Source organism: Hippoglossus stenolepis, chromosome 17, assembly GCF_022539355.2.
Source record: "Hippoglossus stenolepis isolate QCI-W04-F060 chromosome 17, HSTE1.2, whole genome shotgun sequence".
Taxonomy (NCBI): Eukaryota; Metazoa; Chordata; class Actinopteri; order Pleuronectiformes; family Pleuronectidae; genus Hippoglossus; species Hippoglossus stenolepis.
The window spans coordinates 12,419,150-12,447,009 of NC_061499.1; the positions used below are offsets into that span (position 1 = coordinate 12,419,150).

General features: G+C 41.9%; 2 protein-coding genes across 3 annotated transcripts in view; both read left to right on the forward strand.

Moving 5' to 3' along the window:
- The first annotated feature begins 13,189 nt into the window (after positions 1 to 13,189).
- Positions 13,190 to 21,761, forward strand: hepacam2 (HEPACAM family member 2). Its single transcript, XM_035182006.1, has 9 exons — positions 13,190 to 13,341; positions 15,288 to 15,644; positions 15,745 to 16,032; positions 17,948 to 18,241; positions 19,048 to 19,173; positions 20,259 to 20,280; positions 20,381 to 20,415; positions 20,695 to 20,768; positions 20,862 to 21,761. Exons 1-9 carry the CDS (start codon positions 13,284 to 13,286, stop codon positions 20,970 to 20,972), a joined length of 1,365 nt encoding a protein of 454 aa, XP_035037897.1. The 5' UTR covers positions 13,190 to 13,283; the 3' UTR covers positions 20,973 to 21,761.
- Positions 21,762 to 24,226: 2,465 nt separating this feature from the next.
- Positions 24,227 to 27,860, forward strand: part of vps50 (VPS50 EARP/GARPII complex subunit) — a 103,701-nt gene continuing 100,067 nt past the window's right edge. For both annotated transcript variants that reach the window (XM_035182776.2, XM_035182777.2), the window contains exons 1-2: positions 24,227 to 24,396; positions 24,770 to 24,838. In XM_035182776.2, the coding sequence (XP_035038667.1) occupies positions 24,364 to 24,396; positions 24,770 to 24,838 (102 nt within the window). In that variant the 5' untranslated portion in view covers positions 24,227 to 24,363. The remainder of the gene's footprint in view (positions 24,397 to 24,769; positions 24,839 to 27,860) is intronic.

Below are 27,860 nucleotides of genomic sequence, written 5' to 3' on the forward strand. Positions count from 1 at the left end.
CATGTGTTGGTCTTGTGTTTACCTTGAAGGGGCTCATGCAGGGGAATCATTTTCACAAAAGATGCAGGAACAGGATGGTCCAATTATGAACATCCTGTTCTGGGACTACTATGGTCCGAACACAATTTACTGTTTAATCTTGTGTTTAACTTTAATTCTTAAAGTTTCTATATGAGAACTATGGGAGCAAAAGTACAGTTTACTGACAATACCCAGTAAACAATCAGAGGAAGAAACTTAAACAATCCTCACTTATTTTAATGGATGTTGTTGTTTGTGGTGGGCTTTAATTGCACTTAATTTAACTGGAAACTTATCTTTGATATGGTAAATCTTTTATTATTTTAATAATATTAATAATAATCATAATCTTCTCTCTCTTTAATTAGTCATTATTTTGTGTGAACAGCAACATATTTGTCTTGATTTTCATACTTTATTTCATACTTGAAATATTAGTTTTGTCACAAAAGCTCTTGGATTTTCATATTTCTGCTATTTGATGTTGTTTTTTTACACAGAAACTCTTTGTTTTTACCTGTAATTGATTAATTATATTAGTAAAATTTGTGATATGAAAATGTCGAAAAGCTCCATTACAATGCTATATTTAATCCTGCATTCTTAAGTGAAACTACAAACAAGTTACTTTTTGAAAATAATATTAAGTAACATTATGAACACTGATGATGTATGAATATGTTAGCAGCATTTTACTGTTTTTGTTGGATATGGTAGAGTTAGCTCTACCCTTATTTTGTGGATTAATCTAGTGGTTTTCCAACCTGTGTGTGTGACAGACATGTGCAGAAGTCAGCAGGTTTTCCTAAAATAATCCCGAGGCTCTGTATGTGAGAACGCAAATGTCCAAGTCAGTTGCTCTGGACATTTTCCAGGACTTGAGCCCATGTGAGAAAACAGAAGGAAAATGTCCAGAAAATTCCCAGCAAGCCATTGGCCATGTCGATTGGAGTTTTTAACAAGGTACGGACGCAAAACCGAAAGAACACGAATATCTCATGATGAAAAAGAGGAGGCGTACATATAGGAGACAGAGACAAAGAAACAAAATGAGATTCGAGAGCTTTTGGTGATGAGAGCTGACGTTGGTGATGATGTGCTGTAAACAGAGTCACGTGATGTCCTGCCTCCTGCATGCTCTTCTCCGTTGCCACTCCTCCCTTGAATGTTCTGTACATTTTCCTTTGTTGTGAATGTGTCTGACCCGAACAATCTCCTGCTGCGTTCTTCACGTGTGAAAGACAAACTCCGGAAAATGCCCAGAGCCAACAAGTGTCTGAAAACGGCTTTAAAACCAAAAACAGCAAGCTAAAAGATGCTAAAACGCTCCATAGATCTGAGAGAAATCTTCAGTTGGCTCATAACTCACTGTGGGTTCTTCACTATGAACGAACCCTTCCATGTTGCACGTAGTCATTTGACCCATAGTTAATATAAAAATAGGGATAAGTGCAGCTTTAACTCTTTTGAATCGTGTGACTCGTCCACCATATAACCAGACAGGGAAGTGACTCACAGTTTAACAGATTCAAGGTGTTTTATCAACCACGTTCAAAATGGAATCAGCCCAGTGAACTGGACATTACTCACGACGCTCATGAATTTGTGGTCCACGCAATGTTAGTATGGCATTTGCCAAATCATGACATGTGAGTCATGACGCGCTGCTGCTTTCGATCCTCCCCAAAAAGGCCAGTTCTATCTTTAAGTCCAAGCTGTGAAAGAAAACGTGTTTTTTTGTGTGTTTGCCTTTATGCCTGTGTGTGTTTTTGTGTGTTTGTGTGTGTGAGTGTTTGCGCGTGGCAGCTGCTGATCAGCTCGGCCAAAAGAGAATCGCAGCCCTCCCATGAGGGATGAGAGAGGCCAACAAGGGACAGGTGACTCCCAGAGTTACCCAGATCTTGTTACACCCGCCCACACCCATACAACCACACACACACACACACACACACACACACACACACACACACACACACACACACACACACACACACACACACACACACACACACTTACAGAGAGAGAGGACGAGATTGATTGTGGGCCTGTCACGTCCCACCTTAATAGAGGGGGATGTCCGCGCCACAAGGCCCAGTGTACAGTTGTAATAAGCAGAAGTCTGTAGGCACACAGCTGTCACACCTGGGGAGGGAATCCGATAGGATGTGTGATATTGGATTCCCTTTTAACCTCTCACACCCATTGTCAGGATTTACAAGCATCACTGAGACCGCCGTCTTTGTGAGTCAGATCTTATCCATCCCATCAGTGGCTTAATATTTAAACGACATTTTGTGAAAAAATGCAAGCGATGCCAGCAGACAAACCGAGCCTGTTCTGTCTCCCTGACTTGATTTGCTCTGGTCCTCTTTCTTGTCAAGCCAGACTGAAGTCCGTAGTGTGTGGTGCGAGCAAAGCCCCTTCTCTCCTCTTCCCTTGTCCTCCTCTCCTCTCCTCCCCGGCACCGGCCCCCAGACACAAGCCTCTTTCTGTTGGGGCATCGCCTTGGCAACCAAGCCACTAACTTGAGGAGGCGACATAAAAACCTGCTCTTTTTAAGGGGACACAGGAACACCTGCCACCTCCGCCTGATGGGGAGGGCCAGGGCTGGACGCACAGCCACGTGTGGACACACACTTACATACAAATTCATGTGGTCAGGAACACACGCACACACACACACACACACACACACACACACACACACACACACACACACACACACACACACACACACACACACACACACACACACACACAAACACACACACACACACAAACACACACACGGTCTCTTTTTTCTCTCTCCATCCACACAAACATAAACAGAGGATCAGTGTAACATTCAAATGAGACCTCTAGCCAACATCTGCTCCCCTCTAAAAGCCCATTTATCTTCCAGTAACATCTCAGGTTTTATGGTAACTCTCTTAACACATGATCCGACAAAAACCAATGAGAGAAGTTTGTGGAAACAAAGAATCCATGATTGATAAGGTTCATGGTTACAGTCTAAGAAATATATGAGCTGGTTGTAACATGTCCGACTTTGTGAGATTGTCTTCTTTTACACCAGTGGTTATACTAGGAAGTAAGGAGATTAACGGACCAGAATGCACCTGCCCTTCTGACTCACCGGCTTATCCATGCAATATGAACTGAAGTGCAGTAGGTGAACATTTTGACCACTTGTGATCGGATCTCACTTCCTCTCTCTAACTTCAAATGGATACGACTGTCATTTGTGTTTGTGAAGACATCATGATGTTCTTTTTATCAAGTCTGAGTTTACACACGTGTCCGATGATAATGTTTGTGTCGTTGTGTCAGCGAGAAGGAGAAAGAAAGCTAGAAGGGGAGGGAGTGAATGAATGACTGCGCACAGCTATGGGGAAAGATGTTACCAATTTACGAAAAGTGTCAGTCATCATGTGGTGGTCAGTGTTGATATTGTGGCGGTGACTACAAACAAATCGACGTATGGACTCTGAGTCGTGGGTGTAGCGTTTGAGTCCACAAAAAACCTTTGGAGTTTCAGGGGTAAACAGGGTTGAAGCCAAATCCAATACAATTGAAGTAACTGGTGACTCCTTCCTCAAATGTGAGAAAACTATGAAAAATAAATAAAATGCCTCCATGCTGCTCCTGTGGTGTCATCCAAGTGTCCATAAGCCCCGGCATTCAAATTAGACTCAAAACCACTTCATTAACACCATGTTTTTAGCGGACATTTAGGCTAAAAACATGGTGAAAATGCACCGTTTCAAGTCGAATTTGAATGTCGGGGCTTATGGACACAGATGACACCACAGGAGGAATTAGCATGTTGCTTTCAACAGGATAGGCAACATGTCAATGTGACTCTGTGGCTTCTGTCCAGGTCAAACAGGTGTTGTCAACACGACCTAATTAACCTCAAGGGCAAATAGCTTCATGTCATTTAGTTTGTAAATGACAAAAGAAACATGTAGTTTGACAAGAAGAAACAACGTTGAAACAAATCGAACTAATGTCATCTAACTGAAGGCAGATGGGTGAAACTGAATCAAGCAGATAGCAGTTTAAACTTCCCGCAGCCCCTTAAAAGGCCCCAATCAACAAGTGTCAGTTTGGGGTCACCCGGCAGACCAAGGCCGCCAGCGTCCTCCTGCTGCAAGCGGAATATTCTGGAGAGACTGCCGAGTGAACCTCTGGTGCCTGGCTGCTGTTCATTAAGAGTATTAATGATTAACTGAGAGTGCTATTGTCCCCTCGGGCCCAGCTGTCCCTCCTCCTCCGTTGATCCACTCTGATGCCTCTGGGCCACTAAACTGGCTCCATTCATGTGCTAAAGTGACAGCTGCTCCTCACATTCCTCAGAAAATTAACTGCAGACGCCGGAAAAACAAGCTGGGCGCAAGTAAATAATATTTGACAGATTTCTTTTTGTCTTATCCTTTAAAGGGGAGGGCTCTGCGATTATAAGGGTGGATCGGAAGGATTATCGCAAGCCTGTGAAAGAAGCGGAAGATAGTGTTTGCTGCATTGGCACTTGTTCAGGGGATGTGAAGAATAAAGCTATATAATTGAGTATAAAAAGCTGTGAACTATTCATCTTTTTACAAGGATGTAATTATCATTCTACAAAGGGCTGTTATTATATTTTATTGTACCTGACTGTAATTAAGAAATGAAGCTTGGTGTATTTGACCTAGAAAGGACTTTGGCCCTTTCAAACTTGCCGCTGGTGCCAAAGAGAGAGAGTTTATGTTTGACTTACTGTGAGGACTATTTAAAGTTGTATTGGAGAAGTTGTATTTTCAGGTTAAAGAAGTCAGTGCAGTCAAAAGGCGTTTGCTATTGTCTTGATATGAGAAAGACGAATGCAGACAGAATGCGGCACATGTAAGTACCTGAGATGCAACACCAGTGTATACATGCAACCTGTTGCTGAACCAACATTGAAAACCAGATCATGTATTGCAACACTGTGTGATCCTGAAAGTGAGCTGCTTTATAACGGCTGGAACACAGTAATCATGGCTGTTTTATCTTTTTCCGGGAGACGTGGACTTTTTATTGGACCTTGAAAGGCACCGCTAGTGTTTGTCTGGCATGTGCGGCTTTTATATTGTGAAGAATTGTTATTGTTTCACCTGGGAACGATTTTACCATCTTGCCTGTAATCAGCTGAGTGGTCACAGATACAGACAGTATCTGTGGTGGGAGTGCGGGGCTGTGTTACTGAGGGCATATGGTCTTACCGTCCCGCAGCTTGTATTTGAGTCTGTGGAGACAGGTGGGATCTAATTACTGCTAACATGATCGTTGTTTTTTTGTTTTTTTTCCATGTTGCTTTCAATTACAGACTTTGTCTGTCTTTGTTTATGCTTTTTATAAAGGTAAACATATACTTTACATTCCAGCTTGTGCTTCCTTGCATGTGTACTGCACTAGGGTGGGCAAACACACTTTAGCACACAAAACAGCAGCACTGGAGTTACTAATAGGGAAAGACGTATAATGATTAGGTTTTGGTTATTATCATGTGGTGGTAAGCACTGTCGCCTCACAGTGAGAAGGTACCCGGTTTGAATCTTGGTTCAGTCTTGTTCTTTTTGTGTGGAATTGTATGTGCTCCGGCTTCCACAGTCCAAAAAACATGCAGACTGTGGTTTGGATAAATGGAGACTCTAAATTGACTGTAGGAGTAAATGTGAGTGTGTTTTGCCCTTTGATGAACTGGTGACCAGTCCACATTGTACCCAGCCTGTAGCCCAATGTCAGCTGGGATTGGCTCCAGCTCTCTTATGAGGATAAGCCTTATACATCGAAACAAACTTTTCCTCTCGTCACATCACACACCTCTGAAGTGTTTTAGGACTGATGTACCATGGGAAACTTCAGGCAGCAGTTTTTATGAGGTTTCAAAAACTGCCAAAACACTGTTCACGCTGACACACACTTCTAATGGGTTCAGCATAATGTGACTCATTTCAGTCTATGCCTTTTTCAGTGTGACTTACAGTAGTCTGTGCATGAAGTGCCAGCACCACAGCATCAAACACAGCTAAACTATGAAATGTGGTCAACCCGCTGTAACACTCGGAAACAGTAGACCTTGATATTTGCATAGAAACACGACAAATTTAGGATAAACTGCTGCTTCTGAAACTCCTGACAGGCAGAACAAAAGCTGAACATTAGGGTCTTCACGAGGTAAGTGTTTCAATTATCACAAAAAATTGTTGGACATACTGGGAAATACATTTGTTTCTGTTGGAGAGTGATTATCATATGAGTATGTGTGATGCTATTAAAAGCCAGTAAACTTCGATGACTGGAAACAGGGGGAAACCCAGTTAACAGATAAATATGTTATACCATGTTTCTTGAAATCAGTGTAGGTTGTTCTATAGGTGACTGTGACTATTTCATGGCCTGGAACAGATACTATGGATTGTTCATTTTAAGCATACAGGTATGAGAGCAGTATCGATGTTCTCATCTAACAAAAATGTCAAACTATTCCTTTAACACTTTGTAAATGAGTCAGTAAAAGTATCACATAAAAAGGCCCAGTAATCATAATGAAAGTGAAATATTGGTAATCTCATTTAGTTCCAGTTCCTGATAAAGTTTTTTCATTGTTAATTGTTCTGTGGGCCAATGTTTTTGTCACATATTTGAGAAGAAAAAATAAACTTACACTGTAAAAAAGTTGTTTCACCGAAAATTATTTAACTTTTTTTTCCTTTCTAAAGTAAGTGTAAATGCCACAAAAATACAGGAAAGTACTTTTATTAAAATATTAAATTGAAATAAATAAATAAAATAAATGTATTTATATATGTCAATAAATTATAAATAAAAAATGTAATTGCTTAATGGTTTTGAATGTTAGATTACATTGAATTCTATGTAAAAATACAAAAAATACAATCGGTACGATCTGTATTAGAATTTTGTTTTGATTTGTATTTACTTATTTACAGCGCTTTACTCTGCTCTGATCATTGTTGTGAGGTGACCCAGGCTTTGTTGGTTGGTCTCTGAATAACCAAACCTCTGCTGTTAGTAGGTCTGAAAGAGTCTGGCAGCATTTCTGTTAAAATGTGCAAACAAAATCACTTTTTCGTTGTTGTTTTAAAGTATTAAAATATCTGCGGTGTTGATGTGGTAGTTTGGTGTAACCAGTGACATGCTTCAGGGTCATGAAAAAGGGCATTTCTGCATCTGTGTACACTTCACAGGAGTTTGAAAACACCCATACACTGTAAGCTCCTTACACCTTCTTACGTTATGGACACAGGAGCACAACTTTCTCTTCATGGATTCAAAACAACACAGGCCTGCATGGCTTGTTTTACTTCACACCTCTCGCTGATTACATCACCACTATGGGTGGTTATGGGTAGAACTTTTTAAAATACCTTCAAACAAAGGAATGCCTCTGTTTAAGATACTGGGAGTGTGATAGGCCCCATCCAGCTGTTCAACTGCCCCTATCAATACATCTCGCTCTTATGGCAGGGTCTATGTAATCTCATACCTCTACTATGTACCAGTAGGAAACATTTCACTGTGATACCTCCGGGGAGAGAGCGAGGGAGAGACCAGATGCTGGCCGACGCAGCAGGGGTGCAAGTCATGGAGCGTTACCCTAAATATTTTTGATAAATGGCGAGGGGGGGGGGCACTGCGTTGGTACACATTGGCAAACACTGGTTTGTGTCGAGTGACGATAAACATTACAACCTTCCACAACAGGAACGAGGGGGAATGAGGTGGTCTGTGGAAGTGCCAAAGGTGTGTGTGTGTGTGTATGTGTGTGTATGTGTGTGTGTGTGTGTGTGTGTGTGTGTGTGTGTGTGTTGTGTGTGTGTGTGTGTGTTTTTTAACTTTAAGATACAACTGTGCTTTCATGAAATCAGGGGCGTGTTGAAAGCTCGTGTCTGACATTAAGTCGTAGAATGTCACCTTTCCCTCTCTGATTACTGGAGGCTGTTCTCGAGGACAGTGAAGCTGGTCAACTGAGGTCAATATCCACCCTCTTACCTCAGGTTGGTGAAGGCAATGCGTTGTTGTCCTCGCTTTTACGACCATGTGAAGCAGAGAGGACAAGCACAACCTGAGCAAAGGGAGTACTGACTTTCAGCCTGGAACCATGGTCTGTCTTAACAGCCAACAGTTTACTGCTGGGGAGAACATAGAGGTGGCTGTGTCCATTCAACGCTGTTTGCATGCACGTGCACCCAACCACACAAACACACACACACACCAGTTTGGTTTGTGGCATGTGCGACGCAAACACATATTTTACATAGGTGTGTGCGGGGTAAAATGCCACCTCAGAATTAATTAAAGAGTCATTGCCGCAAAGGAAAAACCATGCACTTTCTTTATTTCTGGTTTGCTCGTGAGACATTTTACTCAGTCATGTCTGGAGCAGACATTTGCAAAGTCCAGTTTTGAATATGAGAAATGTCTCAAACACAGAAATGCATCTGCTGTGAGTGAGAATATCCGATTTCTAATCTACCTCAGGAACTTTAGAATGCTAAACAGGAAACAAGATAATATATCTCTGTGTGTGTATGGGTGTCAACTATGTAAACTGGAGGAAAGTTTTTATCAGTGCTACACCTGCCATTGACAGACGCCATGTCACATGCGCTGCAGTGAATGTACACTCTGTGTGTGTTAAGCAAGTATGTGCTCAATCAAATCCACAGCGTTTCTTTTGAATTAAGAAAGCAATTACTCAAATGAGGTAACGCTATGACATTAGGGGAAAAAAAGGTGCACACAAGACAGCATTTGAAAAAACGCAGGAGCGGTGTTCTTGGAGCACACAGAGCTGAGTCTTTGACTGGAAGCAGAAGACGACCAGCAGGCAGCAGGATTTGACATCGGCTTATTTCCTGTCTTTGACTGTGGGTCACATGGAGAGTGCGTGGGCGCAAGATAGTGGAATGCGTTAAAGGGGTGAGGCTCTTGCCACCACACACACACACACACACACACACACACACACACACACACACACACACACACACACACACACACACACACACACACACACACACACATACATCTGTACTTGCAGCTGGTTACATCCTAGGAAGACGTACTAATGTGCAGAACATGTAGAAGCATGTTTACATGTTTACTTTGGGACACACATAGACAGAGGTCAGGCGTGTTTTAATGCAGCAGCACACACACACACACACACACACACACACACACACACACACAAACACACACACACGCACACACGCATGCACACTTTCCCACACTGTTATGACTGCTGGGTGGAGAGAGCTGAGGCACTGACTCAACCTCCACACTCTGGGTCAGACACTCACATTTATGAAGTCAAGGTGCTACTTAGGCAACTAAAGTCAGATCCATACAGAGATACGTGGGTTCAACAGTGCAGCCATAAAATGCTCACATGCAAGCATGGGAGGAAAACATGCGCCTGCATACACCCACACACATGTGCTCACACACACACACACACACACACTGTGCAGCAGCATGTGTGTCCAACATTCTATGTTTCCCACTGTTATAAATCTTTGTGTGTGAATGAAACTTTTTCGTCCAATCAAATCACTCACAGGCCAGCCAGAGGTCCCCACCCCTTTTTGCTCTCTCTCTGCTCCGCTTAACCTCTCTCTCTCTCTCTCTCTCTCTCTCTCTCTCTCTCTCTCTCTCTCTCTCAGCTATAGGATAACATTTCTATGTATGAGGATGTCAAGGTTTGACATCCTCTTATCAACAATGTAAAAGGCTCAACGTCACACGCCCACTTCTCCTTTTGGTTGCACAGTCATTGATATTGTGCATGAGAGCCTGAGCGCTGGTTTAGCCTATTCCTTATTCTTTATATGACCTGAACTGCTTTTCTCTATTGGTGAGATTCTCTGATGTCATTCATGAGCTCATCCTGCACTTGAGCATCCTCCAAGAGGCCCTTCAACAAAGCTACATGTCTGTTTTTAACCACAGGAACTGTGTGCTGAAAAAGCAATATATATGGGAGCCTACAGTATATCACAGTAGGCCACTCACACCCTATGTGGCCCCACTGTAACGACTGTGCCAGACACACACACACACGCACATGCACACACGTGTGCCAATAGTGTGGCCTTGATGTGGGCTGGTGTGCTGTGTCTGCTTTGAGTGTCTGCAGCTGGAGGCCAAGGCTGCTGGAGGAGACGAAGAATGAAAGAGGCGGAAAGGAAGGGTCAAAAAAAGGAAAAGCAGAGGACACTAAGAAAAAGACAGATATAAGTTTTGGGGAGGAAAGGAAAGTGATCCTAAATATGTGAAAAGAGTGGGGAGGAGTTGGGCTGGGTGTAGTTCATCGAACTGAACTTCATGGAAAAGCAAAGAGAACGAGATAATGTGTGATGACAATGAGGTGGAGGAGCAGGAGACAGCAGGAGGTATAAAGACTCTGAGTTGTGGCGAAATGTGGCAACCGTCGCAGACTCGGCTGGGAGGCTGAAAATGGAAAATGTGACATGTTTAAGAACAGCAAGAGGGCCCCCATTTGAGGTTGTGTGTGTGTGAGGGTATGTGTGGGTGTGTCACTCAGCTGCTGTGTCCTGGTTTTGGAAACGTCAGTCCAACAAAGAAAGGCCATACCAGGCCGTACCGTGCTGCACCAAAACTAATCGGACAAGCTCAACAATATCTGTTTGATTTCAAGAAGTTCCCACAGACCTAAAACCTCTGTCTGAGCAGAAATGTGAAACTGTCTGTGACAACCAAACATCCACAACACTGTCCAGGAGATATATCAGGAGATATATGTTGGTGGTAATATGTGTGTGTGTGTGTGTGTGTGTGTGTGTGTGTGTGTGTGTGTGTGTGTGTGTGTGTGTGTGTGTGTGTGTGTGTGTGTGTGTGTGTGTGTGTGCTGCATTAAACACGCCTGACCTCTGTCTAGGTGTGTACCAAAGTAAACAGGTAAACATGCTTCTACATGCTCTGCACAAGGTCAGGAGGATATTCAAAACATCCACACCCGGTAATTAGGCAACATTGATGTGTCTCAATAAATTCTTGCTTTGAATGAAAATAAATACATACATAACACTTCCCAAGCTCCGCTGTAAGCTGCTGGTTTTGGTTGGTGCTTTTTAAATGGAGCAACAAAACCTGAAAGAATGATATAAAATCGCTTATTCATATATAGAATAATTAAATGAAACCGCAATGTACAATATGAATAGAAAAGCACCACAAAGTAGGGACATTTTTAACACTTTTAACAGGTCAGGCCTAGTACAGTCAAATAAAGTCAAGTAATAACATCTACCATGGGATGCATTAATGGTTGCATGGCATGGTGGTCCAGTGGTTAGCACTGGGTTTTCTCCAGAGTTCTGGCTTCCATGACATGCAGGTTAGGTTAACTGGTGACTCTATATTGCTGGGGGTTTGGTGTGTGTGTGTAAATGGTTGTTGTTGTCTGTATTTTGTCCGTCTGATGGATTGGCGACCTGTCCGTGGTGGAGCAGACCACTCTCGCCCAATGTCAGCTGGGATTGGCTCCAACTCCCCCATGACCTTTTAAGGGTAAGCGGTATAGCAAAGGTAGGGAGGCAGGTGGGTGGGTGGGTGGGTGGGTGGATGGATTCCACCAACTTGATTGTGTGATCAATAAATGATTCTGATTCTGATGTAATGGCAACGTAATTAAAACAAATTAAAAAACAAATCAAAATGTGTCAGAAATACGTTTTTTCTTTTTACGTCTCCCTATGTTGTGTCTTTTGTTTAGTGCCACAGAGCTGCAGCATGGCTGACTTTGTCTAATAGATGATGCACTCGCCCCATCTAATGGTGAAATAGGAAACCTGCAGGTTCAATGGAGAACGCTTGTCTTTATAAAGTAAAGAAGGAACAGCTAAATACAACAAGTATAAAAACAATATATGTGCATCATATCTTTGTGAGATAAATCAATAAGTCACAAGAGGAAAACAAATTTTGTTTCCCACAACCCGACCAGATGATACCGTATCAAATCCACTCCGTCATGTGTTCTGACCAACAAACACTGTGTTGATGTGATACAAGACCCATTAAACATTGTTCTCTGGTTCTCTCAGTAAATAGGCCCCCCCATGATGGAGGGAGTGCTTGACTGCATAGAAAATAATCACTTTATTTAACGGTGCCATCACCAAACTAGGCACTCATTAACACGGCCTACAATGGTCTAATTCATTCCCTCTGCAGTCCAGAGCTTCACCACATCCTTTCAGAGAAGGACCATGCTGGGAGAAAAAATTATTTTGCACTGAGGGTCGTTGATGGGTCTTTGAGTGTTTGACATGTGACTCTTTAGCGAGTGTTGTTTTCTGTAAAATGATCAGGACGGATGCTGCATATCATCTCGTGCACTCAGAAACAAACAAAGCCTGCAGTCTCTTCTTGGAAAAGGAATTGAAAAATCTTCTCCACAGATTTTTGTCTAAGAATAAAACCCACGCTGCCTGTGGCACAAACAAGCGTTCGTCAGGGTGAATTAAATCGGATTTTCAAATCCACAATGTCTCCTCGAGGGTGGGAAATCAATATAAAAATGATCTGATTGTCTCCATCTGAAAGGTCAAAGTGTGTCAGTGTCACAACAGCATTCCTCATCCCGGTACCAGTCTCTTTGTCCTTGCTCACAAAATCATCACAGACAGAATACCTAATTGCAAACCATCTTGCCCCCTGAAAACTCTGTAACTTAACCAAACTGCATGCTGTTAGCGGTTAAAGCTCTTTGTGCGCCTGCTCAGCCTTTGTTTCGCTGCCTGAGGGACTGAAGCAGCAGACAGCTGGTGAGGGATGATGGAAAGAGACTGTTTCCATTCTGCTCTCCACTATCCTTTTACAGTTTTATATTTATGTCTCAGTTTCTCTTTGACAGGGCGAAACCCTCAGCCTCGGGGCGGCTCTCAGTGTGTGTGTGTCTGTGTGTGAGAGAGAGAGGACCACACCGTGCTATCTCTTTGCCAGGTGGACCTCTTCGTCCTCCTGGTGTCACATGGGAGGGGCCTCTGTGCATGCAGGCTATAAGCTCAGTCCTCTTATTTCCCTGGCAAATGTTGTCACCACAACCAGTCATATTTCTCTCCTCCTCCTCCTCCTCCTCCTCCTCCTCCTCCGCATTCTCTTCCACTCCTCTCCTCCTTCCTCCCTCCCTCCCTCACTCCCTGGCCGCCTGTCACAAGTCCCACATATCCCCCAGAGGATAAGATGCCATGGAGGCCCCAGGAGGAACGGCACTCTACGTGTGCTCTGTGCTGCTCATCCTAACAGGTGAGGCGTCGCGCTGCTGGGATGTTGCTGCTCGAGTTGTCAGTGTTGTGTCGGTGCAGTTTCTATGGTTGTTGTGTTTGCCTGGTTGGCAGGGTAAAACCCACAGGGGCGAGTGGAGGAAGTTTCTGTTTTGCAGTTAGAAAATATCCATTGATACCATGTGAGATTATTTGTCTTTAAAACTTTCAGGTCAGGTTGCAAAATTTATAAAACACAGACATAGATCAGATGGCATTGAAAATTCATTTATGTTCAACTTTTGAACAACCTTTCCAACATCTCCACAGCCTCTTTCAATGCGAATGAGAAGCCTTCATTAGAGTCTGTCTTTGTTTCTTCTGCAAGTAAACACCGTCGTCAGCACCATGTGACTTTATAGAATTAGATTTTCTGCTATTTTTGTGTGGAGACGGACGGGGTCATTGGAAAAGAGAAGTGACCTGGGCCGCAGCTGTGTGACTCAGGGATAACAGATACACCAGCTTCTCTCACATGACGTGATAGATCAAACAGGAAAGTCCCTCAAACACAGACGCTCCCCCCCTTCCCTCCCGGTACCTTGATGTTTGTATGATCAACCTTCCCTGAGGAGCATTATTTGTCTTATCTGAAGGAGGTCAGATGATGGGGGAGCTCGGACACGCACCGGGTGACTTTATTTAGTATCCAAACAGCTTGGATGTGTGTGAGGGTGTTAAGAGGCAGGTGCTGGTGGGTCTCAGCATGTAGTGTTGTTTGAGTGTGTGTGTGTATGTGTGTGCAAGTGTGTGTACCCTCTCACCTCAAAGACCATTGTCACCATAGTCTTAATTGTTTGGGGAAAACAGTGGAGGAGCGGGCTCGGCACACTCCCTCCCATTCTTCTTTTTACCGGATCTCAGCTGTTGTAAACACAGGCACACTCCTGCTAGGGACACACACACACACACACACACACACACACACACACACACACACACACACACACACACACACAGAAACTGGCCCGCAGGCCTGTGAGAGGGGAACGTACCATGGGGGCGTTTGCGTTCCATATATTGGAGAGAGAAAGAAAATCCAGTTTTCTGAGTTTGCCCCCAGTTATTTACAATCATATAGCAAATGAACACTGTTTCATCACTAATTTGCACTCACTTCTACAATGCTGAAACAGAGATAGAGAGGACACACAGCCAGGAGTGAGGCAAAGAGAAAGGGGAAGTTATCAGAGAACAAAAAGTGAGAGGCTTTAGTGAGTTGGTTTCACAGTAGCACTGCCTACTCACAGGCTGCTGCTTCACTCAACTTGGTCGTCCAAAGGCACAGTCAGCTAATTCACCTCACACCTCACACTTCAACTTGAAAACGAAGTTATTGTCAGATACATGACATAATTCAAGTGGAATATTAACAACACCCCTGTTTGGTTTTCAGCCTGTTACCAGTGAACAAACTGCCCCGGCAACCGCCAGACACAACTTAAAACAGACAGCGAGGGGCAATAAATCAGCAGATATGTGGTTTCTTCACCAGGTGTTTGTTTTGCGACGATTTGGGAAGAGAGAGACAGGCCTCGTCTTGCCTGACAACAATGACACCCTGCAGTGAACTGGGTCAATATTAACTCATCACAGTTTCAGGATATACAGTAGTTCATAGGATTATACAGTCAAAACAGTCCTGGGCTCACTCTCACTCCATCTAATCAATAGCACAATGCTTTTCCAATATATTTCACGTTGTGGATGGTATTGTAAACATATGCGAGAGAAGTTTGTAGCAAAGTTTCTAACAAAATGTCATTAATTCATACACTTCTCAAACTACTTAAATTGTTTTAATTTAGTTTAATTTGCACTTGATATTGCCTTTAAAGATTTATTCCTAAATTATCAGGCCTACAATGTGATGACTCTCTTTCCCTCCGTTCCTCTCACCTCCATCCCACATCTTCTCCACCACCACAGAGGTCAGCTCTGACTTTATCTACATCCCGTCACTCGTCCAACATGGCATCGAAGGGGGGCCCCTGCTTCTGTCTGTGGAGACTCGTTTTCCGTTGGACAACGCTGAGATCCAGGGAACATGGTTCCACACCAGGCCGAGTGGATCCAGGACCATGCTCGTGACGTTTACCAAAGAGGGCAATATCCCCAACATGATGTACCGCAACCGCCTCCTCTTCAAAGAACCCAATGCCTCTTTGCTGATCCAGAAATTAAACCAGAGCGACGAAGGGGATTATCATCTGAGTCTCAACATAGAGTTTCACAACAAGACAGGACTGGTCATCGAGGAGAGAACTGTGCACGTGACAGTGGACGGTGAGTGTTTAAATGACCCTCAGCTCTGATCTGTCCTGTCATCATGACATTTATCGGATACATTTCTAAACTGACCAACATTTCTTGTTTTAATCCTCAGTCCCTGTGTCCAGTCCAGTCATTGAGAAGAATCCAAACTATGCAGTCATTGAGGACAAGGCGAACGTAACCTGGACCTGCTCTGTTGGGAGAGGAACAAGAGTTGTGTTCCAGTGGCTGAGGGACAACATCCCGCTGGGCCCCAGTGACAGATACCACTTCTCCCAAGACAACTCTACATTGTTAATAAGTCCTGTGAGGAAGGAGGACAAGGGAATTTACCGCTGTGTGGCCAGCAACCCAGTCAGCCATGGTCGACAGAGCAGGGGCCTGGAACTCAATGTTTACTGTGAGTAGATATTTTCATCTGTATTCTCCTTCCTTCTCTGCTTCTCCTTCTTTTTCTCTGCAAAGAGATATGTGTTTCATGATATAGAGTAAAGAGCTGCAATGTGAACAACAGAGAAGAGCTCGACGGATATATCAGTTGACAAAAATTGGCCAATTTGTGAATAAACAAAAAAGAAAAGATATGCATTTATAAAAAAAATATATATATATATATATATATATATCTGTAAAAATATCAAGCCTCAAAAACCTTTCTTTGTCATAATAGTTTGATAACAACATCTTAGGAATCATTGTCACTTTTCTAGGTTGTATGTAAATTTCAGACTGACAAAAAAAAAAACATGGCCGTCAGAGGATCATATTTGCATGTGAGCAGACTTATCGCACAGAGATCCTCTGTTCTCCTGTGAAGTGAAATTACAAATACACTGATCAACTCTAACTGTGTGAGTTTGAGCTTGAACCTTAGAGGATCTATGTATAATTAATTTGGATTTATTTTAAGTTTTACTAAACGCTTGTCCATGTCTGTAACTTTATGATTTTTTTCCAGTCCTTTTAGCAAGTCTATTCAAACAGTGGATGTGTGAATATTGTTACTTGGCACTGCACTGCTTATACATTCAGCACAGTCATACTGTCTGTTTGCACAGGCAAATCATGCCTGTGTTAGTATTCAGTAGCATCCTGCAGCAAGTAGGATGCACCACTAACAGTTAAAATACCTTCTTTGTATTTAATCCTGGTCAGTTTCGGTCCCAGTCAGCCTTAATTAATGTTGGTGTGCGTTTGACATTGTGTTATTGATTTTCTAAATGTCGAATTCAAATATGTAGAAAGTGACTAATGCCAAAAACCTTGGACAAATTTAATTAGTGCTTATGAAAAAGTCTTATATAGAAGAGAAAGAAGAAGTCCTATATATTTACAATTTACTCCATATACATTATTTTGAATTTACAGTTTTATAGAGTGGCGTAGGAAGAAGTTTTCAGTCTGGTTCCCTGAACAAAAAGCCTATTGGACTTTTCACTTCACTACATTAGGCTCTAAACAAACTACACCAGGATCACATAACTCAATGTCACAGACTTGTCATTTGTTTTGAGGGAGTTGTTTACCCCTTCTGCAAAAGTCTTATAAAGTTAGTAATCCTTAGGAATTGACACAATGAGGCTTGAAAGGTGAACTAGTGAGTAGATTCGTTTTTTGTGTTTTTTGACGTGTTGACGTTTAATGTCCAACTTACATCTGTGATCTCATTGAGCCACTTGTTAGCCACAACCTCCTAGAAAAAGTTAAAAAGTGTGGCACTGATCTATTTCGTTAAATGGAATTAAATATGAAAAATGTATTGACCTTATGTCAGGCATCTAACCAGAACCACATTCAAAAACCCATCGACTTCCTGATGAGGGAAACAGAAGTGCAAATATGCTAATTTAGGACTCATTGCTGTGGTTGTCATGTTTGGGGAAAGATATAGTGCCATTCTGCTGTTGTTGAACATGACCAGTTGAAGGTCATAAGTCAAATTTGACATGTATGGCGATGCACAGAGGAGAAGAATCTTACTGACATCTTAAATGTAGTATCTTTACCCATTGATCATTTGAACAAACTTGGCTGCATTGATACAGGCAAAAAACCAAACACCTTAATTACCTCTCTACCAGAGCTATTTTGTAGGTTCAGTGCCTTGTTCAAGGACAACCCAACTCTAATTCAGGGCAGTACGTGCCTCTCTAAAACCTTGGAATTTGTCTGACTCTTAACCCAAGTGTCCCATCATGAATTAGAATGAGAAAATTTGCAGTAAAGTATTTTGTATAATAAAGCACCATCTCAGCAGCAAACTGTCATGTTTCTCTGAACCCACTGTCTACCCCCCTATCCCCCAACCCCTGCAGATGGCCCCTACAATCTGGAGGTGAACTCGGGCCAGGGCCTGCGGACAGGGGAGGTGTTTACCATCAACCCGGGAGAGCTGGCCTTCTTCGAATGCCAGGCGGATTCCAACCCACCCAACAGCTACGTCTGGATCTCCAAGAGCCGCAACTCAACCAAGGTCATCACCGAGGGCCCGCGGCTTGAGGTGCTGTCCTACAGATTGGCCCAGGCTGAAGAGTACCTGTGCCGCGCCTTCAACAACGTGACACAGAAACAGGACGAGGCCCAGTTCACCCTGTTGGTGGCCAGCTTAGGTGGGTTGAGGGTGGATCATTGCATGAAGGAGCAGAGCGTGGGCAGGTAATGGGAATCCTCTGAGATAAACACTCTGTAAACAGTGTGTCGTGACAACAGCAGGAAAGGTTGATGAGCAATGAGAGATATATCTTGACGATGACAGACTGCCCAGCTTCAAACGGCGAGATGAAATATTGTATTTGCGGCTGTCTGTGCGTAATAGGTGAGAAGTGAAAGCAGGTTAAAGCACTATTCCTGTTGCCAGGCTCTAGTGCCCGCCGCCTGTATTAAAGTTCAGTGGCTGGGAAAGTAAACAGAGGATGACAGCTGTTGGATTTGTTGACAAAGTTTTATGGCAAGTGGACTTTCTGTGTGCCGAACGCGACATTGATATGTTGTCTCGGTGATACTGAGAAAGGCTCACTGATGGCCGCTGCTGATACGGGCCATGATTGAAAATACTGTGTATTGAGTAAACACGAGTCATGACAGCGTTCATTTTTATTGACATCAGAATTGTTAATTCACCTTACCAAGGCATCTTCTGATGGCTAACCTTTCAATAACAGTCATGAGAAAGCTAACATGCTCACAGAGACAATGGTAATATTTATCTATGGGATATTTTGGTTCTTCCGGTAAATTTTAAATTTAACGTGTTAGCCTGCGAGCATTTCCTAATTAGCCCTATACACCTACACAGTTGAAATTTTGACCTGACAATGGTAGAAAAGTCAGGAGATCACCCAGCATATTAGAATTTATCCTTTATTTAGCTTGGCTCAAATGATTGTTAATATCTGTGTTTTGTGTTTAATTACAGGGAAAGAGAAACAAACCCAGGGGGGCAGCTCTATATCTCCACTGGCCGCCATTACTGTCTGCTCTTTGTTCATGATCGGCTGTTTTCTGCTGTTCTTCCTCAGGAGAACCTGCAATCCTAAGAGAGGCAAGATAATGTCTTCTGCTGCTTTGTGTTTCTCTAGCAGTAATAGACATGTTGTTAACCCCCACGAGTTCAGCCCTCTGTTTGATTGGCTCCATGCTTAATAATCTAGATTGAAATATATTATAGCCTTTTCCTGGTTAGATCCAAATGTCCCCACTTGCTGACTTCAGTCATTTATACCATGTCTGCAAGGCTTGATAAGCCTCTAATAAACAGGCATAAAGGTTGACTCACTCATTTCTGTGGAAATGTTTGAAACAACTACAATAATGAATACAATGATCGCTCTTATTCTTCTTTGTCATTACACTGCATGGCTTTTATAGACTACCATCAGATACAATGATAAAAAAGTATTTTGATTACCTCCATTGCCAATAGTTCGACATATTTCTGCATCATGATGTGGTTTAATATATTCACTGGCTTGTAACTGGCCTGTTACTGATGGATTAAAGTATCACTAAATAAATGAACTGTTTTACACATTTATAATAAGTTATTTTAGTGTCTATAGTCAGCACATTGTCACAAAAACAAACAATACAAACAATGTTAATTAAATCAGGGAAGTCCGCAGTCATGTGAGGATCTCCTTTGGACTCAACCCTCAATCTTCTGGGAAATGCAGTCTGGCCATATGGATTCAGCCATACTCTGACTCACTGGATGTAGCAGCAGTGTTCACCCCACCATTGGCCGCATGTTCTCATGTAGCATTCTCCTCCCCTTTCACCTTCAGCCATCTTCAAACTCCTCTTCACTATGGGAAATAACAACAACCTCTGCAAAGCAACCTACATGTTGAAAATGAATAATTTCAGATGTTCCACCAAGTTCCCCCTCTGACACAATTTTGTAAGGACACTGCACCCTGGCTTTAGCGCCGCCTAAGAGGATTGTGATTGGTTTAAAGAAATACAAACAAGCCAGAGCTTTTTTTTGCCCTATGTCTAAAAGCCTTACCAAACTGAAGGTAGCCAGTACAAAGTAACTGATACATTTGAATAAGTTATAGTGATATTTAAAAAGGTTTTTTCTATATTTGTGAATAATTTCTTTCTTCTCTCTCTCCTTTACAACAGTGCTAATGAGCATTTACAACAGGTAAGAGCCTGGAATCTGAAATGAATACACACAGTGTGTCTTTAATCTACATTCATGCCTAAGTTTTACTTAACTGTGTTATTTCCCTGTTTTCGGGCAGACCGCTGTGCGAGCAGAAAAAACTTCATCGTTCAGGTAAGCTGCTGCTTGTTAACAAACGTTTTCACCTGCTTTCAAGGGCATCCACATATATCATCTTTACATACACATCCTCTGTAAGTAGGAATGATGGATGAGTAGGGCTGTGAAAATGGAAGTAATTCCTAAAAGCGTTTCAGATGTAAAGCAGGTCTTGCTGTTATGACATCATTACATGCCACTTTAGATATAGTAGACAGAGTACATGTGAATGCGTGTGTGTGTATTAGCTATGACCCAACTGTTGGTCTGATACTAAAACCTGTGTATCAACAGGTCATGAGGATGCAACAGAAGACTTTGGCATCTATGAGTTTGTCTCCATACCTGGGAAAATTGAGTCTACACAGGTACTAAACACGTTTTACATCAATATAGATTCACAGGTGACACAGCGAACCTCCTTTTGTCTAAATACGTTTGTGTTACAAAATGTCCTCCAGGTGTCATGCAGATCTCTGGCCCGCCTTGAGTCAGTCCAGGACATGCACACCACCATCTACGATGTGATCAGACACGTCCCCGAAACCCCGAGTCACAGTTTGTTGAACTAACCTCTGGCCAGAGAGTTGACATGTAACTTACAGTCATTTCCCTAAAAAGACTCTTAGCTTTATTTCATTAATTGTGTGTTATCAAAGACTGAGTCGCTGGTTATGTGGCCCACTTGTTTGCACAAGGGATGAAGGAAACAAGGGGGAGTAACCTGATCGTGCACTGTTATTGTCCAGAGTTTGGGACAGATGTAAAAAAAAAGATTATCATTGTTGTGAGTTTAAAATGTACGAATGACTTATCTTTAATGTGAAAGGATAACTGATGTTGAATGTATTTTTCTTTTTCTATTCAATAATGTAGATCACATTACACCATGCAAATGTGGTAGTACTTCACAATATTTTGAAATACAAGGCAACTAAACTCCCACACTTTGGTAACTATTTAAAACCAATGTTTAATTTCAAAATACTAATGTTCATTTTATATCTTTCTAATTCAAAATTTCCCCCAAAGAGAATCTATTGTATGATAAGTGTTATAATTAATGGATTTTCTTGTATCAAATATATTTAGGTTAAATGTGCTGTATATATTGTACATGGTCTACACTGCAGATTCTTTATAAATATTATTCTATCTCTATGTTTTTGCTGAAATCTATTTATTCCTAAAGAAAGTCTTTAACTTAATTTCATCAAATGTAGCATTTTTCTGCTCGACATGGAAATACTGTAATGAAATGCTGAAACAAAGAAAATTCTTAAATTAATTCTTAAATTATTGTACAGTTTGTATTCTGCATTCACACGTCTGTTTTGTACTTTATTAAAGATATAACTGTTTACTATTCTGTTTCACTTTGTTGCCTTAGACAATTTCTGCAATCATACTTCCTTTGTGTCTTTTTCATTGGATGGCAGCGGCAGTCATGGACTTAAAATGAACAGTCGCTCTGTCACAGATCTTGGCTAAGGCTGTAAAAGATGTCAGTTGCTCTGCCTCTTCACAGTCAGTCTTTGTTGGACGCCCTGGCTGTGATAGCTCAACATTTTCACAAGTGTACGAGTTGTACTTGTTGTCTTGAAATTGCAGCAGAGAGCTCTTTTTTCTCAGCCTGGCCCGGCCTTACTGGTTGCTGTGTGGACCTGGCGAGATCTGGAGACAGGCAGCAACAGACGGATGGTTCAGCATGTGGCAGAGGCCCTCCACCTGCTCACGCTGACACCTTGTCACGAGCAGATACAATCGTGTGTGTGTGGGTGTGTGTGTGTGTGTGAGAAAGGAGGAAGTAGAAGGAGGAGGGAAGCTAGAGATGCAGACGAGCACAGAAAGAACCAGACACAAAGCAAGACCAGAAAGGTCAATATATCTTTATCTGCAATTTACAAAAGGTATTTGAGAAGGCAGCAGTTAGGTCTCTGTTATTCAGTCTCACCTTGAACAGTGGATCTCACAGAGCAGCATTAGTCTGCTTTCTGAAAAAATTCAGCTTATTACCAAAACATTGAGCTGCCCTCATTATGTCACTCCAACACTATGGTCTTCTGAAAAAATTCATAAATGCTGCAACTCAAATGTGTCAAAATTCAACGTCTTCTTGATTGTGTATTGATGTATTTTGGTCATTGGTGAGTTTTTAAAGATTTTTCACAACTAAATTACACACATGCTTTATTTGATATATTGTCACATATGTCACATTTTTACTTCTTCACCGATGAAGGAAAATCAATTGTCTTGACCTGACCCTCATCCTGAGCCATCAATTGATGCTAATCATGATTCTCCCTGGCTTAACAACACAGTTTATTGAATCAAGCTCTAATTATAGCTCATGAACTGACCAACCGAGTGCTCGGTGTCTCTGTGGAGGCATCTCCGGGTAGTGGCTGCCATCTGTTCCGTCTCGGTGTATGCTTTAAGGGAGAGGCTCAGCACTGTGGATGATATGCCTGACAAACAACAGTGGAGTAAACTCACCTGAGGAGAGTGACCTCACCTTCATTTGACTTGGAAATAGCCTGAGGCTTCATTAACTAGGAACTAGCTCAACAGAGCTCCTGCCCTCTGTCTGTATGTCTGTATTTCTGCAGGCTGCCTGTTTTTAACCAGGCACCGCTCAGTGTAACACCTCAGGGAGCAATTACAAAGCAGGCTGAATGGCTCTGTGTTTGTGTGTTTTCTACCCACATCATTTTGTAATTGTGTGGGACAGTTTACAATTAAGAGCCAGTTCTATTTGCTTGGCAGACATGTGGCACCGAGTCGTGGATGGCATGACACAATGACACATTACTTCTGGTCATAATACACATTGTGGTTTGCTAAACAATGCAGTAACACAAAATAAAATAATACAAAGTTATATAGTGTTGATGGCATACTGCATATATATAGACAGATATTAGCAATAGAAGATATATTCAAAGAAGCAGCAATACTGCAATCTAAAAGTACTCCATCAAAGACTTAAAAGGCTTAAAATCTTAAAAGTATAGCCAACAGCAGTATAATAAGAAAAATGTGCTTTAAGTATCAAAACTTAAACTATGCAGAAAATGGCTCCTATCATTGTTATATTATTTCATATAGTAAAATATGGTATTGGATTATTAATGTTATTTTATTAGCAAGTAATCAGGGGTTTAATGATGTAACTGGAAGAGATTAAGCTCATTTGAATTACGTCATGTAATGTTAGGAAGTTTAACCTATATTCATGTATCATGTTGTATAAGAAGATTATTTTAAGATATACTTAAGAGCATTAATTAACAAAATCTTACGAGTTACATTTCCTTACTGGTGAAGCTTTGTTATTAGAAAAGTCAAAGTAACTTATATAACTGTTGTTATTCAAATTGTCTCAGTCAATTGAACAGCGATTATTTAATAATAATAATTGTTTAATAATAATAACAACAACAACAATAATAATAGTAATAATAATAGCAATGATAACATTTCTCATAAGCAAAATAATCATTGCTGTCTAGTATTCAAGTCTATTCTATTTCTATTTAATGCTGTTAAATTACCACCATCCAGTGGTGTATTATAGAAATACATGTACAGTGTTGATATTTACTCTACCTTTAAATATATATATATATATATATATATATGTATATATATATTTTTTTTAGTTTACAACATAAAGCACATTTTCTTTAGCTTATTTAATGAAAACAATTTCCAGTATTTTCAACTGCGGACAGTTGAGGTGTCGATCATTCCCATGATCATGCCTCATACCGATGAACATTAAAAACTACATTTCCCAAGATGCTCTGGCTTTCTTTTTCCTGGTCCCTGCCGTGCCGGTCACGTGACAGTTCAACTATGGCTTCCCCCTCGCAGTGATGGAGGCTCGTCGGTAACAACAACACGAACCTCAGGCTGTTCCCACCGTGTACTGGTCCGCTGACACTGGCTGGAGTCACGATGCAGAAGATCAAGTCTCTCATGGCCCGGCAGGTGAGCAGAGGAGCCGGACACAGGCGGAGCCGCCGGGGCCCCTGGGTCTCTGACAGCTGCGGCTAAGCTAAGCTAACCGGCTAATTTGACAGCTCGTTCCTGTGGCAGCCGCAGTTTTAAACTACTACAACACAGACGGGAGCAATTCAGCCCACATGAAGAACACACGTGTTCACCAGCTGACACACACACACACGCACACGCACAAGCACACGCACACGCACAAGCACAAGCACGAAAACAATACGAGACAGAGGGCGGTGAGGGAGGTTCAGAGCTGATCACCTCCAGAAAGCTGCCTGTCCGTTCCACTCGCTGCTGTGTGACAGGTAATAACACATGCCTATGTTTACAGTGGGTTTTATTTTGACAGGGCCTGAAGAGCCCCCAGGAGAGCATGGCTGACCTCAGTCCTGTGGAGAACCTGAGGATCCCCAGCAAGGTAAACGCCATGACAACCGTCTCCATCACTCTGATGTCTTTTACATTTAGGCTGCACAGTCTATAAAAACCAACCCCTTTATGTGTTATTGCTACCTGCCCTATATTCATCTGTTATCTGGATCAGTGTGTGGCCAGGTCAGAGTAGCTGGATGCTTCCTGTTACAGTTCAGCCAAATTGCTGTTCCTTTATTCTTCTCTTATAAATGTGCTTTTGAGCTTCCATCTTATACGCTGCACATTTGTTGGGTTTAGTAACTATTTTAAATAGAATACAACAGAAGACAATAGAATAGAATTGAAAGCCTTTATTGCCATTGTACAAGAGAAAGCAGAATAACGAAATAGAGGTGCTACTTCTGAAAACAGTGCAGAATTATTAGAAAGATACTTTAAAAATACCACATGAGACACCAATAAACATGGGACTAATAAATGCTTTAGAATAGTAGACCTATTTGTAATTTCACAGAATTGGTATTACACTGATAATGATGTGAATGTGTCTGTCAGTATATCCTATGAATTGGTAGTTTAGCTTCTGAGACTTTTGATGTTCCTGTTCCGTCTCCCAGGGGGCGGTAAAGTCAACATTTTGTGACCAAGAAGGGGGGAGGGTCTTTTGTTATTTTCCTGGCTCTGCAGAGGCACTGTGAACTGGAGATGTCTTCACATACCACACTGTAATGCAGCATGATTATCACTCTCAGTGGATGAGTGGTAGAAGGTCCCCCAGTTCTGCAGAACTTCACAATGCAAATCATTCGAAGACGTCCACGAGGTTGAATGTGTCATCGTGGCTTCACAACGGAAGCAGACTTATTGTGTATATTTATGTCCACCATGCATTGTGTTACATTGATTTGCATCAGTTACATCAGAGCTACAGGTTTTCCTACACAGTCAGTGTGAAGGCTCCCATTTGTATCACTCATGAACTCACTCCACATCAATCCCAGCACCAACCGTGTGAAACGTGGTCTGCAGTTACAGTATTTGGACTTTTTCGCATGGTGGCATTTGGAAAAACGTGATCAGTCATGTTTAGTCTCAGGAAGCATTTGTCATTACACGCTTGTACAAATTCAATTTGTCGAAAGCTGACAGAGTGAAGCAGCAGAGTGGGTCTATATAACGTGTAGTCACTCAGTTACGTAAGCCTCGATGCACAGCTCCCCTTGCCTTGACTTTGCTTCATAGTGATGACCTTCTACTAATGCTGCTGCGTGGAGGTTATTCACAGTGCAGGTGATTCAACCAGACTTTGAACTCATCGTGTCTAAAGATCTCTCTCTTTGTCTTTAACACTTTCTTTCCTTAACATTCAAGTGAGTGGAATTTTCTCCTTGGGATCATCTGCTTGGCGTTATGTTATCACCCCTTGTTTTTAGATAGGGCGTTTTGTTGACATTTTCACCAATTACCTAGAGAATAATTCATGGAGCTTGATGGAAAAAGAATGATTTCTTTTCAATTTGGTGTGGATTAATTGAATTTAAGGGAGTTGGACCTGTTGAGTCGTGGCGGATAAGAGCTCTATTGAGTGCCATTTGAGATTTGCCGGCCATGTTTAAAGAAGATAAAAGGAGATAACTTTCTATTAATTCTTCTATGGGTGTCGCAAAAGATGTATTTTTGAATCTAATTGTTAATTTGAACAGTCCTGTTGTCATGACAACACAGAAAGACAGAGCAGTGTGTGTTTAACACAAAAAAGCCTGTTTTTCCTGTCAGAACTGGAGCTCAGTATCATACGGTCATTTAACAGCAAAGTCTGACCTTCCGGGTGGTAACAGGGATCCTACATAATAACTTGATAATTTGAGGTCATTGGATCATATTGGTCTCATAAATTCTAGACAGCTTTGCTGCTGCTGTACTTGTTGTTGCAGAAAAATCGCACGGTGACACGGAGCAAGCTCAGATAAGATAAGCAGCTAATTACCCTAGAAGTGTAATTAGAGCCTGAATGGGAGCAGATGGGAGCGCCTCAGGAAAGATTTGTTTCTTTTCACATTATGCATGTCGTCCCCCCGGCTCTGGGATTGATATCAGTCAATGTGGCCAAACTGGAAATGCAGTAATCAAACACCCTTTTGTGTTTTAGGCCTAAAAATATTCACCTTTGTTCATTCTGAACATATGGCCCCTCAAGAAGGACTGTGCATCTGAACGTCTATATGCTTTGTTTAGTTTCTGTGATATGAGGCAGCGTGGTGTAGTGAGACAGAAAAACTGGGCAAGAGTTTGTGTAAATGTGAAGGTTGCATTCACTTCCGTCCTATTTCTCTCTCCTGTGTGCACTGCAAACATGTGCTTATTATGTGTTCAATCCAAACACACGCTTTAGTATTTGATGATATTATGCTTTGACTTTATTGCCGCCGGGTGTTTCAGCTTTCAGGAAAACGAGATAGGACCCACTCAGACTGGGCTTTATATAAAATACTGTGTCTTAATACTGTATATATTAAGAACAAACTAAGTAGAAACCCTTACACATGAGCTCAATTTATGTATACATTTGTTTTACCTATATCATCATATAAACAGATATATAATCGGATCTCTGAGGACGGATGTTAGTACCAGACAGTTCCTAACAGGGCCTTAAGGCTTATAGGCATCACTGGAGCTGGTTCACATCTCTGTTCATGAGTCTACCATGAGTAAATCATGCTGGATTGTTGCATAGAGCTCAGTGTCCATGGCAGCACACAGCCGAGGAAGCTGTTGCTCTTCAAAAAAAAAAAAAGGGAATTAATGATGCAGTAGGACTAGTTTAACTCTACTACACAATATCAGACAAAGAAAAGCAGACAGCCCATTCGTGAACCCAACAGAGATGCTGTGGAAAGACCTCAAGAATGTGTGTTGTTCACACCAGACATCCTGAGAAAACGTCTGAGCTGAAGCAGCTCTGCAGGAAGAATAGTTCCTCCTGAGCGTCGTGCACGTCTGATGTGCAGCTCCTGCGAGAGTCTGTTTCAGGTTACAGCAGAGGGGGTTTTGGCCAGTCATTT